Source organism: Aquarana catesbeiana, linkage group LG12 (assembly GCF_042186555.1).
Source record: "Aquarana catesbeiana isolate 2022-GZ linkage group LG12, ASM4218655v1, whole genome shotgun sequence".
Lineage (NCBI taxonomy): Eukaryota > Metazoa > Chordata > Amphibia > Anura > Ranidae > Aquarana > Aquarana catesbeiana.
Genome location: NC_133335.1, coordinates 12,688,961 through 12,707,298, shown reverse-complemented (window position 1 = coordinate 12,707,298; position 18,338 = coordinate 12,688,961). Strand labels below are relative to the sequence as shown.

Here is an 18,338-nt window from a genome sequence, read left to right as displayed (position 1 = left end):
CCTCAGCCACTTGTTTACTTCCCTAATCTCCCGCTGCCTTTCTGGTGTGGCTCGAGGTACCGGTAGTATTCCTGAGAACACTACCTTGGAGGTCCTTTTCCTCAATTTAGCTCCTAGGTACCTAAAATTGTTTATTTTTAGGACTCTCCATCTTCCTCTGACTTTGTCATTGGTGCCAACGTGTACCATGACAGATGGGTCCTCCCCAGCCCCTCCCAATAATCTGTCCACCAGATCCATGATGTGCCAAACCCGAGCGCCCGGTAGACAACATACAGTTCGGCGCTTACGGTCTTTTTGGCAGATAGCCCTCTCTGTCCTTTTAATAATTGAGTCCCCTACCACCAGAATCTGTCTTTCCTTACCCTTAGCCTCTCTCCCACCATCACTGGTGGAGTTTTTCCCCCTGGCAGCTAGGGGCGTCGCTCTGCTCCAGCAATGCTGGTCCCTGACGTCACGCAACAAGGCGTACTTATTGGGATGTTCCAGCCCAGGACCGGCCTCCCTGACACTTTCCCCTCTACACTTCCTGACTGTCACCCATCTACTCTGCTCTGGTGCCTGCCCCTCATCTCCACCCGCCTCTGTGCCAGCCCCTGCCGGGTACGTTCCCAACTCTCCTTTAGTAAATGAGGGAGTGTGTTCACTGTGTTCATTTAAAAAAGGAAAGGGCGGTAAATGACGTATTGATTAGCCCCTTCCCCCACTCTCCATCCTGAAACATCCCCCGCAGATGCCAGGGGGAGAGGAGAGGAAGGAAGCCAGCAGCACTGTGGTGGGGAGGCACAACACAGGGGGAAGCCCGGGCAGTAGGAGGAATCTGCAATGCACAGAGTAATTAGGGTGTGCCCAGGCACACCTAGCACACCCACCGCGCACACCTATGGCCTTCACACAGTACAAGCACCTGCCACAGAGTGAGAAAGTGCTCCATAGGAACACAGTTAACCCTTTGATCGCCCCTGATGGTACCCCCTTCCCTGCCAGTGTCATTAGTACAGTGACAGTGCATATTTTTTAGCACTGATCACTGTATTAGTGTCACGGGTCCCCAAAAAGTGTCAAAAGTGTCAGTTACTGTCTGATTTGTCCGCCGCAGTATCGCAGTCCCGCCATAAGTTGCTAATCGCCGCCATTACTAGTAAAAAAAAGAAAAATGTCAACAATATATCCCATAGTTTATATGTATATCAATATATTGTCATTGGGATTTTGTTTTTGTTTTTTTTACCAAAAACATGTAGCAGAATACATATTGGCCTAAATTGATGAAGAAATTCGATTTTTAAATTTTTTTTTATTAGATATGTTTTATAGCCAGTGGCGTTGTTAGGTGGGTGCGGGGGGTGCGGGCCGCACCGGGTGACACCCGCCAGAGGGGTGACACCCGTAGGTAGCGGCACACACCGCTACACTGCCCGCTGCGGCTTGTGCTGTGTCCCTCAGCACAGCGGACTGAAGCCGCCTCCCCCTCCTCTCTGTTTACTTCACACAGGAGGAGGAGGAGCCCGAGGGACACGGCTGTGTGTATCGTCCGGTCCGCGCTGTTCTGAGGTCTGTAAACTTTATGCATACAGTATGTGGGTGGACATGTGCAGGGGGATTCTATACTAATGGGGGGCGCTGCACTGAGGGGGATTCTATACTAATGGGGGGCTCTGCACTGAGGGGGATTCTATACTAATGGGGGGCGCTGCACTGAGGGGGATTCTATACTAATGGGGGGCTCTGCACTGGGGGGATTCTATACTAATGGGGGGCTCTGCACTGAGGCGATTCTATACAAATGGGGGGCTCTGCACTGAGGGGGATTCTATACTAATGGGGGCTCTGCACTGAGGGGGATTCTATACTAATGGGGGGCTCTGCACTGAGGGGGATTCTATACTAATGGGGGGCTCTGCACTGAGGGGGATTCTATACTAATGGGGGCTCTGCACTGAGGGGGATTCTATACTAATGGGGAGCTCTGCACTGAGGGGGATTCTATACTAATGGGGGCTCTGCACTGAGGGGGATTCTATGCTAATGGGGGCTCTGCACTGAGGGGGATTCTATACTAATGGGGGGCGCTGCACTGAGTGGGATTCTATACTAATGGGGGGCTCTGCACTGAGGGTGATTCTATACTAATGGGGGGCTCTGCACTGAGGGGGATTCTATACTAATGGGGGGCGCTGCACTGATGGGGATTCTATACTAATGGGGGGCTCTGCACTGGGGGGATTCTATACTAATGGGGGGCTCTGCACTGAGGGGGATTCTATACTAATGGGGGGCTCTGCACTGAGGGGGATTCTATACTAATGGGGGGCTCTGCACTGAGGGGGATGTCTATACTAATGGGGGGCTCTGCACTGAGGGGGATGTCTATACTAATGGGGGCTCTGCACTGAGGGGGATTCTATACAAATGGGGGGCTCTGCACTGAGGGGGGAATCTATACTAATGGGGGGTCTGCACTGAGGGGGGATTCTATACTAATGGGGGGCTCTGCACTGAGGGGGGATTTTATACTGATGGGGGAGTCTGCACTGACGGGGGATTCTATACTGATGGGGGTCAGCACTGGGGGGGGTGTATGTACTGATGGGGCGGTCTGCACTGAGGTGGGAGGTTGATACTGATGGAGGGGGGTCTGCAGACTCTGTACTGAGGGAGGGTTTCTGTACTGATGGGAGGTCTTTACTGAGGGAGGGGGTCAGTACTTAGTGGGGGGTCTATGCTGAGGAAAGGGGGTCTGCACTGAGCGGGGGTCTGTACTGATGGAGGGGGTCTGTACTGAGGGAGGGGAGTCTGTACTTAGTGGGGGGGTCTATATTGATGGAAGGGGGTCTGTACTGAGGGAGGGGGGCTATATTGATGGAGTGGGGTCTGTAATTAGTGGAGGGGGGTCTGTACTGAGGTAGTTGGTGGAGGGGGGTGACACCAATTTTTTTGGCACCGGGTGACACCAACCCTAGTGACGCCACTGTTTATAGCAGAAAGAAAAGTTTTTATATATATGTGTATATATATATATATATATATATATATACATATATATATATATATATATATATATATATATATATATATATATATATATATATATATATATACATATATATATATATATATATATATATATATATATATATATATATATATATATATATATATATATATATATACATCTATCTATCTATGTATCTATCTTTATCTATATATATGTAGATGTATATAGATCTCTATATATATAGATATATATAGATCTCTCTCTCTCTCTCTATATATATATATATATCTAGATCTATATATATATAGATCTATATATATATAGATCTATATATATATAGATCTAGATATATATATATTTGTAGGTCAATATTGTTGGAAAATATTGCTTTTTTTTCTAAATTGTCGGTCTTTTTTTTGTTTATAGCACAAAAAATAAAAACCACAGAGGTGATCAAATACCACCAAAAGAAATCCCTATTTGTGGGAAAAAAGAGACGTCAATTTTATTTGGGTGCAGCGTCACACAACTGCGCAATTGTCAGTTAAAGTATCGCAGTGCCGTATCGCAAAAAAATGGCCTGGTCATGAAGGGGGGTAAATTTTCTGGAGGTCAAGTGGTTAAAGAGTCCCTAAAAATTAAAAAACAATTTTTTTTTAATTCTTCATTTTAAAAATTAAACACATACACTGAGTTGTATATCTTGTTATAACAGAGGGGCTACCAGTAATTGAGAACAGACTTTAATTCAGTACATCTATCTTCTGCATTGTGAAATCAATTCTGATATTTCTTTTTTTTCTCTTTACTTCGCAGTTTTATCCAAGCAGTTGGAGACAATATATCAGTACCGGAAGTCATTTAAGGCCAAACACAACAAAGCTTCAGTAAGCGAGGAACGATTTTTAAAAGACCTGAAGGTATTGCGTGAGCAGAACAGTCAGTTATTTTACAACAGCTTACAAACAACACGCTAATGAAGTTTTTAAAATAATTCCTTTCTGTTTTCATTACATACCTTATATTTAGACCCAGCGATGCCACTGCTGGGTCTCTGTGCTTCTCTACAATGTGCAGGCAGATCATGGCTGCTGGGAGGGGCTGGCAGAGCGCTGTACTTAGCCTCCTAAAAACAACACAGCGCCCTAGTACAGTAAATATGAAGGGCGCCAATCCAACAAACAAATATTTATTCATTTGGCTGCTGCCCCTTTAAGTTCTCCCTGTGTTTCCTCTGGGTATATGTAAGGGGTTTACAACCACTTTAACACATGAAAAAGGATTCCCAAAGCACTATGGTATTGTCACTTTCCAGTGATTTGGAGTTTTGTCTCCTTTCTCTTTCTGTGTTTCTCTTGCCCTTTCTATACAATCTTTTAATTCTTCTCTCTTTCTCTTGTTATCGTTATATCATCTTAGTTTTACAAATATTGAATATATGAACAAGGATTCCCAAAGCACTACAGCATATGGCCACTTTCCATTGTTAGTAACATTCCTCTTTGTTTTTCGAGTTTTGTGCATATTTAGTTTTTTTCCCTCTTCTTTATACAATCTTAGTTTTATCAATGAATATTTATTATATGAAAAAGAATTCCCAAAGCACTATGGTATTGTCACTTTCCAGTGTTCTTGAGTTTTGTCTCCTTTCTCTTTCTGTTTTTCTCTTGCCCTTTCTATACAATCTTTTATTTCTTCTCTCTTTCTCTTGTTATCTTTATATCATCTTAGTTTTACAAATTTTGAATATATGAACAAGGTTTCCCAAAGCACTACGGCATATGGCCACTTCACTGTTAGTACCACTCCTCTTTGTTTTTTTGAGTTTTGTGCCTATTTTGTTTTTTCTTCTCTTCCTTATACAATCTTAGTTTTATCAATAAATATTTATTATATGAAAAAGGATTCCCAAAGCACTATGGTATCGACACTTTCCTGTGTTAGTAACATTCCCCTTTGTGTTTTTGAGTTTTGTCTCCTTTCTGTGTTTCTCTTGCCCCTTCTATACAATCTTTCAATTTTTCTCTCTTTCTTGTTATCTTTATATCATCTTAGTTTTACAAATATTGAATATATGAATAAGGATTTCCAAAGCACTATGGTATTTTGTGTCATTTTGATAGTTTTTGTCTTTTTCTCTTGCTATCTCTTTATAACATATTAGTTTGACCAATAAATATTTAATATATGAAAAGGGATTCACAAAGCACTACGACTTTCCAGTGTTAGTCACATTACCCTTTGTTTTCTAAGGTTTTGCATCTGTTTTATAGTCACTTTCCAGTGTTAGTTACATTCCTCTGTGTGTTTTTTGAGTTTTGTATTTTTCTCTCTTTCTCTTGATTTCTTTATTCCATCTTAGTTTTAAAAATAATTATTTAATGTATGAAAAAAGGATTCTCATTGCACTATGACATTGTCCCTCTCCAGAGTTAGTACCATTCTTTTTTGCGAAATCCAAAAATCCGGACAGCTGCACTCTGAAAAGATCATCTGATTTTATTGCAATAGTAAAAGCATTACATTAAAGCACCATGACACCGGAAAGTCAACGCGTTTCAAGCTGTCTCAGAGCTTATCCATGACCTAGCATATGGTCATGAATAAGCACCGGGATGTTATGGTGCTTTAATGGAATGCAATTTCTCGCAATAAATTTGGATGATTTTTCGGAGTGCAGCTTTCCGGATTTTTGGATTTCACACTGCATGCAGTCAGACGAACTGCGCTGGCACCTGAACATTTGAGGGGCATGGAGGATAGTGGTGGCAGGCCCACATGGGGAAACAGTCTGGCTATCATCCTTTGTTTTTTTAGTTTTGTGCATATTTTGCTTTTCTTTCTTCTCTTAATACAATCTTAGTTTTATAAATGAATACTTAATATATGAAAAAGGATTCCCAAACCACTACGGAATATGGCCACTTTCCACTGTTAGTAACAGTCCCCTTTATTTTTTGGAGTTTTGTGCCTATTTTGACTTTCTTCTCTTTATACAATCTTAGTTTTACCAATAAATATTTCATATATGAAAAAGGATTCCCAAAGCACTATGGCATATGGCCACTTTGCATTGTTAGTAACATTTCCCTTCATTTTCTAGGGTTTTCTAGGGTTTTGTGCCTATTTTGTCTTTCTTTCTCTTTATACAATGTTAGTTTTACCAATAAATATTTCATATTTGAAAAAGGATTCCCAAAGCACTATGGCATATGGCCTTTTTCCACTGTTAGTAACATTTCCCTTTGTTTTCTAAGGTTTTGTGCCTATTTTGTCTTTCTTTCTCTTTATACAATGTTAGTTTTACCAGTAAACATTTCATATATGAAAACGGATTCCCAAAGCACTATGGCATATGGCGACTTTCCACTGTTAGTAACATTTCCCTTCCTTTTCTAGGGTTTTCTAGGGTTTTGTGCCTATTTTGTCTTTCTTTTTCTTTATACAATGTTAGTTTTACCAATAAATATTTCACATATGAAAGAGGATCCCCAAAGCACTACGGCATATGGCGACTTTCCACTATTAGTAACATTCCCCTTTGTCTTTTTTGTGCCTATTTTGCCTTTCGTTCTCTTCTTTATAAAATCTTAGTTTTACCAATAAATATTTTATAATTCCTAAAGCACTATGGCTTTGCCACTTTTTAGTGTTAGTAACATTCCTCTTTTGTTTTCTAAGGTTTTTAAGGTTTTGTATGTTTTTGTCTTTTTTTTTTTTTTTCTTGCTCTCCCTCCATACAACCTTTTATTGTTTTCCATTAAAAAAAAGACATCTAAAACAAAACTGGTGTTCAGATTTACATATTTTTTCATAACATATTTTATAACAGTTACAAAAACAAAAATTACCCAGATTTTTATTTAAACTTACTCAAAAGTTTTTTTTTGTTGAACCTTTTCTTTCACCTCAGTTGATTAAAAAATAAAAAATCTGTGCTTGTGATTTTTGTTTCTGGCTGTCTTTTAGAATTTTACTTTTATTAATCACAGTTAATGACATTGGAACACGAGTGCCGAAACATTTTAACAGGTTTGCTTCGGAGAGTTTGACAGCTGTTATTTTTTTAAATTTTTTTTATTGTGAAATTCTCTATAACATATGCTAACACTTTTTTTTTTTCTTATTTCTGACAAGAATGTTACAGTTAAAGATGTTGTTGAGATCAATTTGTCAAAGGTGCACACTGGCAGTAATAAAAAAAAAAGAAAAAAAAAAAAGAAAAACATTTTATTTTTCTGCTTTAACAAATGCTACTTTGACATTTTAATAGAGAGACAGACACAAAAGTTCGGAGCACATTTCAATGTACAGTATTGGTATTTAAAGGATATCTAAAGTCTTTTTTTTTTTTTTTTTTTTTACATTTTGGACAAAGTAGAAGAAAGAGGGTTTAGCATCTCTGCCAAGAATGTATTGCTTTTTGTCTTCTCTCTTTGTGGGGAAGTATTGGAAGAACGAGAGCACCACATCATTTTCTTCAGTCATCTCCTTTTGTATATTAATGCGGAACCCATATTGCGTGTATACAGAATTCCACTAAAAAAGAAATAATAAATGAACTTTAATGGTGTCTTAGTCTGTAGGGTTCAATATTGAGTTGGCCCACCCTTTGCAGCTATAACAGCTTCAACTCTTCTGGGAAGGCCGTCCACAAGGTTTAGGAGTGTGTCTATGGGAATGTTTGATTATTCTTCCAGAAGAGCATTTGTGAGGTCAGGCAATGATGTTGGACGAGAAGGCCTGGCTCGCAGTCTCCACTCTAATTCATCCCAAAGGTGCTCTATCGGGTTGAGGTCAGGATTCTGTGCAGAACAGTCAAGTTCCTCCACCTCAAACTGGCTCATCCATGTCTTTATGGACCTTGCTTTGTGCACTGGTCCAAACCATTTGGTGGAGGGGGGGTTATAATGTGGGGTTGCTTTTTGGGGGTTTGGCTTGGCCCCTTAGTTCCAGTGAAGGGAACTCTTAAGGCGTCGGCGTACCAAGAGATTTTTGGACAATTTCATGCTATTCCTAACTTTGTGGGAACAGTTTGGGGATGGCCCCTTCCTGTTCCAACCAGTGCACAAAGCAAGGTCCATAAAGACATGGATGAGCGAGTTTGGGGTGGAGGAACTTGATCGACCTGCACAGAGTCCTGACCTCAATCCTGATAGAACACCTTTGGGATGAATTAGAGCGCAGACTGTGAGCCAGGCCTTCTCATCCAACATCAGTGCCTGGCCTTGCAAATGAGCTTATTTTCTACTTTTAAGGGAGAAGATCTGTCTTGAGCTTTTTGCCGTATCATACAGTGTTAATTTTGACGTCAAATTTTGATTTCGTTTTTAGTCATAGTCTTTTGACTAAAATGCCATTTTATTTTTAGTTGTATTCTAGTTATCTGAATTACTTTCGTTTTAGTCGTATTTTAGTTGAAATCGAATGGGTTTAGTTAAATTGTAATACATTATTTAAGCATTTCTCTAGAATTGACTCCTTATATTATCCTGGAGTAAAAATCTAATAACATGTTATTATTTGTGGTATTAAGATCTGAAGATGCACTACAGACACAGATTTAGCCGTTGTGATATATAACATCTTTATTAACCCCTACCGTCCGCGCTATAGCCGAAAGACCGCTGCAGCGCGGACTTAATTTGCCGACAGGGCGTCCCTGGACATCCTCCCGTGCTTGAGCGGCCTGCGCGCCCCCTGCAGGGCGCGCTCTGTGAGCAGCGAGTCTATGAGACTTGGCTGATCACAGATCCGAGTAAGGAGTCGATCCCGACCCCTTACCATGTGATCAGCTGTCAGCCAATGACAGCTGATCATGTGACGTAAACAGAGCCGGTAATCGGCTATTTTTGAGGAAAAAAAAAGCCGATCGCCGGCGGCTGCGAGAGGGACATCAGTCCCGATCGTGGAGAGGCTTTTGTACCCACTAGTGTCACCTACCACTGCCTGCCAGCGCTTCCTACCAGTGCCCACCAACGCCACCTACCAGTGCCCACAGTGTCACCCATCAGTGCCCACAGTGCCACCCATCAGTGCCCACAGTGCGTCATCACCAGTGCTGCCTATCAATATCACCTACCAGTGCCACTTACCAGTGCCCATCAGTGCCACCTACAAGTGCCCATCAGTGTCACCTATCAGTGCCCATCAGTGACATCTATCAGTGCCACCCATCAGTGCCACTCATCATTTCCACCCACCAGTGCCTTTTTATCAGTGCCCATCAATGTCATCTTATCTGTGCCTATCAGTGCCGTCTTATCAGTGCCCATCAGCGTTGTCTTATCAGTGCCGTCTTATCAGTGCCTATCAGTGTCGTCTTATTAGTGCCCATCAGCGTCGTCTTATCTGTGCCTATCAGTGTCGTCTTATCCGTGCCTATCAGAGTCGTCTTATTAGTGCCCATCAGTGTCGTCTTATTAGTGCCCATCAGTGTCGTCTTATTAGTGCCCATCAGTGCCGTCTTATCAGTGCCTATCAGTGTCGCCTTATCTGTGCCCATCAGTGCAGCCCATCAGTGCCCATCAGTGCAGCCTCATCAGCGAATATTAATGAAGGAGAAATTTTTTAAAAAAATTACACGTTTGCAAAAATTTTATAACAAACTATGAAACATATTCCAAAAATGTCTGTCTTTTTTAGTTTGATTAGCAAAAAATAAAAACCCCAGTGGTGATTAAATACCACCAAAAGAAAGCTCCATTTGTGCGAAAAAAAATGATAAAAATTTCATTTGAGTACAGTGTTGTATGACTGCGCAATTGTCATTCAAAGTGTGACAGTGCTGAAAGCTGAAAATTGGTCTGGGCAGGAGGGGGGTTTAAGTGCCCGGTAAGCAAGAGGTTAAAAATAAAACATAAACAAACAAAAATATTGCTTTTTGACAAACAGAAGTGCAACTTTAAAATATAAAAGAAAAAAAAACAAACTGTAGACTCTTTTGGCTGTAATGTCATTGCACATATTACCTGAACATCCAGTTTGGCTCCGGAGCAATTTTTATAATTTTTTTATGTAAAAATCATAATTTTTGGCAATAAAATTATTATTTTTTTTTTTAAGCAATGCCACTTTTCAATGTTTGTTTTTTTCTTTTAGTTTTTAGTTTTGTGTTCATTACATTTCTCTTACTGCAACTCTCTTTTTACCATCTTATTTTTACAGGTTTTTTTTTATTTCTCTTGCTAACTCTGTATACCAATTTAGTTTTACAAATACATGTTTAATATATGAAAAGGATTCCCAAACTACTATAGCATTGCCACTTTCCAGTGTTGGTAACATTCCTCTTTGTTTTTTTTTTTAGTGTTCATTATTTCTCTCTAACTTTGTTTTTGCCTATTTTTTTTTTTTAAGCAATGCCACTTTTCAATGTTAGCATTTCCCAGGTTTTTTTGTTTTTGTTTTTTTTTATTTAGTTTTATTGTTTTATGTTCATTATTTTTCTCTTACTGCAACTCTCTTTATACCATCTTTGTTTTGCAAATGCATTGCCACTTTTCCCTGTTAGTAACATTCCCCTTTGTTTTTCTAAGATTGAGTATCTGTTGTTGTCTTTTCCTCTTGCCACCTCTTTATACCATCTTAGTTTTACAACATTTCTCTATTTTTTTTATTTCTCTCTAATGATTGCTCTCTTTATACAATCTTAGTTTTTCAAACTCTTATATTTAAAAAAAGGATTCCCAAAGCACTATGACATTGCCATTTTCCAGTGTTGGTAACATTCAACTTTTTAAACTGTTTTTCTAGGGGTTTGTATCTTTTTTTTTTTTTATTTCTCTTGCTAACCCTGTATACCATCTTAGTTTTACAAATACATGTTTAATATATGAAAAAGGATTCCCAAACCACTATGGCATTGCCACTTTCCAGTGTTGGTAACATTCCCCTTTGTTTTTTTTAGTGTTCATTATTTTTCTCTAACTTTGTTTTTGCCTATTTTGTTTTTTTTTTAAACAATGCCACTTTAAGCAATGCTAGTAGCAATTCCCTTGTTTTTTTTTTTTTTTTTAAGTTTTTAGTTTTGTGTTCATTATTTTTCTCATACTGCAACTTTCTTTATACCTTTCTTAGTTTTTTCAAATGCATTGCCACTTTTCACTGTTAGAAACATTCCCCTTTGTCTTTCTAAGGTTTTATATCCGTTGTTGTCTTTTTCTCTTGCTATCTCTTTATACCATCTTAGTTTTACAGATAAATATTTAATATCTGAAAAATTATTTCCAAAGCACTATAGCATTGCCACTTTCATTCGATAGTTACATTTCCTTTTTTTTTTTTGTTTGTTTTTAGTTTTGTGTTCATTATTTCCCTCTTACTGTTACTATCTTTATACCATCTTAGTTTTACAAATGACTACCAATAGGATTCTGCAAGCTCTATGACATTACCACTTTCCAGTGTTAGTAACATTTTCCTTTGTTTTTTTGTTTTGTTTTGTTTTAGTTTTGTGTTCATTATTTCTCTTGATATTTTAGTCTCTTTATACCATCTTGGTTTTACAAATAAATATTTAATATATGAAAAAGGATTCCCAAAGCACTAGGCATTGCCAGTTTCCAGTGTTGGTAACATTCCCCTTTGTTTTGTTTTTGTTTGTTTGTTTTATGTTCAATGTTCATGTTTGTTTGTTTGTTTTATGTTTATTTTTGTTTGTTTTATGTTCATTATTTTTCTTTTTGCTCTTTGTTTTTCTAAGGTGTTCTATCTGTTTTTGTCTTTTGCCCTTGCTATGTCTTTAAACCATCTTAGTTTTGCAAATAAATATTTAATAAATCAGAAGAATTCCCAAAGCATTTCCCCTTTCCAGTGTTAGTAATATTCCCCTTTGTTTTTCATATTTCATATTTGTTTTTTTTCCTCTTGTAGGCATAAGGTGAACTAGGAAAAAATTCATTTTCGTTCCCACACTTGGGCACTACTTTTTAAATATATTTTTGCATAGACAACACACCTATGGACTTTATGTTAAAAGTTCTCCACAAAATATCCTGATTTTTTTTTTTGTCTTGATCCATAAATGTATATACAGTAATTGTGAACCAAAAAAAAAATGAAAATATTACGGTGCTGGTTTTGCTTGTAACTTTATTTCTAGTCATTTTAGCAACACAAAATATCTCTCAAACTGACATTTACACCCGTGCGTAACATTTGAGACAGGTATTGGTGCATTAGTACACTCAAGAGTGAATGTAGACCATAAAATATGGCAAAGTTGTAGAAAATACGCTTCAACTTTCGCAGATTGACACCAAGCAAAAGGAAACATACACATTGTAAATGTATCAAAACTGAGATGTTGTATTCATCAGAATTGTCAGTAGGCACTGTGTAATTAAAGAAAGTTAAAAAAGCAGCAGACTTTGCAAAAAGTTGGCTAAAATGACTCAAAATGCAAACTCCCCCCCCCCCCCCATGCCAAAAATGTACAATTCTACAATAGATTCATTACAGTTTAAAAGTCACCCTAAAATATCAAACCGTGTCTTCATTCATCAGTCTCATCTAGACATGTGCACTGCCGGAAAATGTGTTCGTTTTAATTTCATTCGTTTTCTTTGGAAATTTGAAAATTCGTAAATTTTTAAAATTCGTAATTCGAAAATTCGAAATTCGAAAATTGGCAAATTTGGAAATGTGAAAATTCTAAAAACCCAAAAATAAGAAAGGAAAATCCGAAAATTATGCCGCGTACACACGGTCAGACTTTTCAGCTACAAAAGTCCGACAGCCCGTCCAACAGACTTTCGACGGACTTTCGGCGGACTTTTGGCGGACTTGCGACAGACTTTCTAACGAACGGACTTGCCTACATACGATCACAGAAAAGTCCGACGGATTCGTACGTGATGACGTACACCGGACTAAAATAAGGAAGTTGATAGCCAGTAGCCAATAGCTGCCCTAGCGTGGGTTTTTGTCCGTCGGACTAGCATACAGAGGAGCGGATTTCTGGGTCCGGCGTAGTTACGACGTAAAGATTTGAAGCATGTTTCAAATCTAAAGTCCATCAGATTTGCAGGTGGAAAAGTCCACTGAAAGTCCGGGGAAGCCCACACACGATCGGATTGTCAGCCGGCTTTAGTCCGTCGGACTTTTGTAGACGAAAAGTCGGACCGTGTGTACGCGGCATTAGAAAGAACGAACATCCAAAAATCCAAAAATTTGAAATAATAACGAATTCATTATTAAATTATAGGTATTGGAATTTCCTTTCAAATTTGGCTGTTAGTGAACGTAATGAATACAAATTTATCTGAAGTTACGAATGATCCGAAATAAAGAACCTAAGAGATCTCAGCCTTTTTTACTTCCAGCAGCCCGTACGTGACGTCATAAAATCGCGCCCTGGCCTCCGAGAGTCACAGAGATTGCCGGGGACCATCTGTCCCTCGGTTTTCTCTATGACTTCCTTCTGGCGCCGCTGGATTCCATCTCCGGGTCCCCGTTCGCACGGGAGAGCCCGGATAAGCAACAGAGGGCGGTGGGCCCCAGTAAGAACAATCAAGCGGCTGAACTGCCGCCATAATCGTTCTTATGGTGTAGGGAATCGCCGGCGGAAAAAAATGATATCTGGATGATGCCTGCAGCTGCACCTATCATTCAAATATCACCACTGAAAGCCCAGGAAAGACTGCGGTATGGAAGTGGTTAATATGACAACAAGGATTCATCTGATACTTTCCCCTTAGTTTTATTGTTTTGCATCTATTTTTTTTCTCTTTCACTCTCTTTATACCATCTTAATTTTACAAATAAATATTTAATATCTGAAAAATGATTCCCAAAGCACTATGGCATTGCCATGTTCCAGTGTTAGTAACATTTATCCTTGTTTTTTTGTTTTGTTTTTTTTTTTTTTTTTAGTTTTGTGTTCATTTTTTTCTCTCAAAGTTTTCGTCTCTTTATACCATCTTAGTTTTACTATATTTTTTTTGTAATATATTTTTTTCATATATGAAAAAAGAATTTCAAAGGTGCTATGGCAATGCCGCCTTCCAGTGTTAGTAACATTCTCTTCTGTTTTCTATGGTTTTGTTACTGTTTTTGTCATTTTGTCTTACTCTCTTTATACAATCTTAGTTTTTCAAATAAATATTCAATAGATGCGAAAAAGGATTCCCAGAGCACCACAGCAGTCTTAGTAATATTTCCAATTTGTTACCTCAGGATATTGTTGAAAACTACAAAATTCAGCAAGCTGAGCTCGTGAAGAAGGCCGGTGAGATGAAGAAACTTTATGCTGAAGTTTTGGTAAATATCATACGATTCTTTATTTTATTGTTATTATTATTTTTTTTTTTTTTTGCAAGGGCTCTAAATAGCTTATTTTCAAGCAGCAATATTCTTTTAATTCAAGCAGAGTTCTTCTTTTAAGTGGCCCTGTCAGTAAAGTTAGAAACCAGCAAGAATAAATTCCTAACTGGTTACAATATGTAGCAATAGTATAATTTTTCAGAATTTTTTCAGCTTTTATCTATTTGTCTCTCTGCCTGATGATCGGCGGGTGCCGACGTACGTCGAGCCCAGGGGCATGCGTGCCCCCTACCCGGAAGAGTTAGATCACATATATATACGTGACCCGGCACAGAGGCACGCCCTAAAACTGCTAGAAGGCGGACCTTAGGTGGTTAAGATTAAAAAATATACAATTATTTTGTATATTTGTCACACTTAAATGATTCAGATCATTAAACACATTTTAACATCATACAGAGATAACCCAACATAAGTACAAAATATCATTTTTAAGTGAAGATTACATTTATTAAGGGAAAAAAGCTGTTCGAACCTGCCTGGCCCTATGTGAAAAAGTAATTGCCCCCTAAACCTAATGACTGTTTGGGCCGCCATTGGCGGCAACAACTGCAATCAAGCACCAGAAACTGATAGCTGGACATTCTCCTTCAGGATTTTGTGGTAGAGAATAAGAATAAGGTCCGTTGGCATGGGCCATAGGGAGAACGGTATCATTAGCAGTAATCAGCATAGATTCATGAAGAATCGTTCTTGCCAAACCAATCTATTAACCTTCAATGAGGAGGTGAGTTGCCATATAGATAAAGGAAGGCCCGTAGACGTGGTGTATCTGGATTTTGCAGAAGCATTTGACACAGTTCCCCATAAACGTTTACTGTACAAAATAAGGTCCGTTGGCATGGACCATAGGTTGAGTACATGGATTGAAAACTGGCTACAAGGGCGAGTTCCGAGGGTGGTGATAAATGGGGAGTACTCGGAATGGTTAGGGGTGGGTAGTGGGGTTCCCCAGGGTTCTGTGCTGGGACCAATCCTATTTAATTTGTTCATAAACGACCTGGAGGATGGGATAAACAGCTCAATCTCTGTATTTGTGGACGATACTAAGCTAAGCAGGGCAATAACTTCTCCGCAGGATGTGGAAACCTTGCAAGAAGATCTGAAAAAATTAATGGGGTGGGCAAATACATGGCAAATGAGGTTTAATGTAGAAAAATGTAAAATAATGCATTTGGGTGGCAAAAATTTGAATGCAATCTATACACTGGGGGGAGAACCTCTAGGGCAGTGGTTCTCAACCTGGGGGTCGAATGATGATTTGCCGGGGGTCACCGAATCCTGGGCTGTTCCTGAAGTCCGCACTGCTCTACCAGACTTTTTGCGACCACCCAGCTGGGCTGTTCCTGGAACCCGTGGTCGCCCACCCAGCCTCTTCTCAGACACCCATTCAGTTCACGGCAGGGCTGGGAGTCAGAGACTAGAAGTCAGCTGACTGGTCAAGAATGTGAAGTGGGAAGGGCTCAAAGAGACACTATCTCCTGATTTTGGCATAGGTGTCACTGCTTCGAGACACCACAAAGTCGGAGACACAGTGAGTAACACTACCTGTGATTATAGTTGTCATTAAAAGTCCCCACTACAGTTCTCAGATCAGCAGATGACCTTGATCAAGAGCACCTAAGTTGGATGGGCAGAACTCCCCCGAGCACTGCCACTCATCCCAACACCCCCCGAGCACTGCCACTCATCCCAACTCCCCACCAGCACTGTCACTCATCCCAACTCCCCACTAGCACTGCCACTCATCCCAACTCCCCACTAGCACTGCCACTCATCCCAACTCCCCACGAGCACTGCCACTCATCTTAACTCCCCCCACCAAGGAGTAAGAGAAGGAATAAACATAGAGAATGCATGGAAGGGAGCGGACAAGAATAAGAGAAAGAACAAGAAAGACGGCTAGAGAGAGAGAGAGATGGGGGAAAAAAAAGAAAGAAATTAGGATAGTGAGAGATAAAAGGTAAAGAAGGGAGAACAAACAAAAAGTTTTGGTAGATCCTAAAATGTACCATAAGGGGTTTTAATACTGTACGAGTGGAAGGGAATCGGGGAGCGCTAAATATCTGTGGGTTAGGGGCGCAAATTACTTGTCTTGCCTTGGGTGCTGAAACACCCACGCTACGAAAATAATTTTCTGTGAGGGGGCCCACAACTTGTGAAATTTTATCCAGGGGTCACAACCCTAGTAAGGTTGAGAACCACTACTCTAGGGGAATCTAGGATGGAAAAGGACCTGGGGGTCCTAGTAGATGATAGGCTCAACAATGGCATGCAATGCCAAGCTGATGCTAACAAAGCAAACAGAATATTGGCATTAAAAAGGGGATCAACTCCAGAGATAAAACGATAATTCTGCCGCTCTACAAGACTCTGGTCCGGCTGCACCTGGAGTATGCTGTCCAGTTCTGGGCACCAGTCCTCAGGAAGGATGTACTGGAAATGGAGCGAGTACAAAGAAGGGCAACAAAGCTAATAAAGGGTCTGGAGGATATTAGTTATGAGGAAAGGTTGCGAGCGCTGAACTTATTCTCTCTGGAGAAGAGACGTTTGAGAGGGGATATGATTTCAATATACAAATACCGTACTGGTGACCCCACAATAGGAATAAAACTTTTTTGCGGAAAGGAGTTTAACAAGACACGTGGCCACTCATTACAATTAGAAGAAAATATGTTTAACCTTAAACTACGTAGAGGGTTCTTTATTGTAAGAGCGGCAAGGATGTGGAATCCCCTTCCACAGGTGGTGGTCTCAGCGGGGGGCATTGATAGTTTAAAAAAACTATTAGATAAGCACCTGAACGACCACAACATACAGGGATATACAATGTAATACTGACATATAATCACACACATAGGTTGGACTTGATGGACTTGTGTCTTTTTTCAACCTCACCTACTATGTAACTATGGTTCCATCAATAAAGGCAAGTTGTCCAGGTCCTAAAGCTGCAAAGCAGCCCCAGACCATCACACTACCACCACCATGTCTGACTGTTGGTATGATGTTCTTGTTATGAAATGCTGTGTTAGTTTTACGCCAGATGTAACGGGACGCACACCTTCCAAAAAGTTCCACTTTTGTCTCATTAGTCCACAGAATATTTGCCCAAAAGTCTAATCAAGATGTTTCATGGCAAATGTGAGATGAGCCTTTGTGTTCTTTTTGGTCAGCAGTGGCTTTGGCCTTGGAACTCTCCCATGGATGCCATTTTTGCCCAGTCTCTTTCTTATTGTTGAATCATGAACACTGACCTTACCTGAGGCAAGTGAGGCCTGCGGTTCTTTAGATGTGGTTCTGGGTTCTTTTATGACCTCCTGGATGAGTCGCCGTTGTGCTCTTGGAGTCACTTTGGTCAGCCGGCCTCGTCTTGGGAAGAATCACCACTCTTCCAAGTTTTTCTCCATTTGTGGATAATGGCTCTCACCGTGGTTGGCTGGAGTCCCAAAGCCGTATAAATGGCTTTCTAACTCTTTCCAGATTGATACATATCAGTGACTTTGTTTCTCATCTGTACTTGAATTATTTTAGATCGTGGCATGATGTGTTGCTGTTTTTGATCTTTTAGCATGCTTCACTTTGTCAGACAGCTTCTATGTTAAGTGGTAGTAAACTTATTTTTTGAACTTGTACCTACAAGTAAGGCTATAATAAGGCTTTCCTGTAGGTACAGTAAATATCTCTTAAACTTGCACTGTTTAGGAGATATTCACAGAGCATACAACCGGTGACGTCACCGGCGCATGCACTGTGGAGGAACGGCATATCCCTGCCGTACCGTCAGTTGTTGCCGTGCCCATGACTCCCATCACTCCCGGGAGTGACATCGTCGTGGCTCCGCCAGTCAGGCGCCCGGCGCACATGAGCCAGGTAAGGATGGAAGCCCTGTCAGAGGTGACAGCATGCCGTTGGAGGGCTTCATTCTAAGGTGTATATTTCATAAATTACCAGTATGCAATGCATACTAGCACATTATGCCTTTACCTTGCAGGGGTTTATTTTTTTAACCTTT

At 40.0% G+C, this 18,338-nt stretch overlaps 1 protein-coding gene across 1 annotated transcript in view; it reads left to right on the top strand.

Annotated features, from left to right (window-relative positions):
* The window catches only part of LOC141113900 (uncharacterized), a 158,204-nt gene that overhangs the window by 132,135 nt on the left and 7,731 nt on the right, over nucleotides 1-18,338 (top strand). Inside the window, exons 15-16 of the mRNA XM_073607245.1 lie at nucleotides 3,815-3,918; nucleotides 14,177-14,260. Of these exons, the coding sequence (XP_073463346.1) occupies nucleotides 3,815-3,918; nucleotides 14,177-14,260 (188 nt within the window). The remainder of the gene's footprint in view (nucleotides 1-3,814; nucleotides 3,919-14,176; nucleotides 14,261-18,338) is intronic.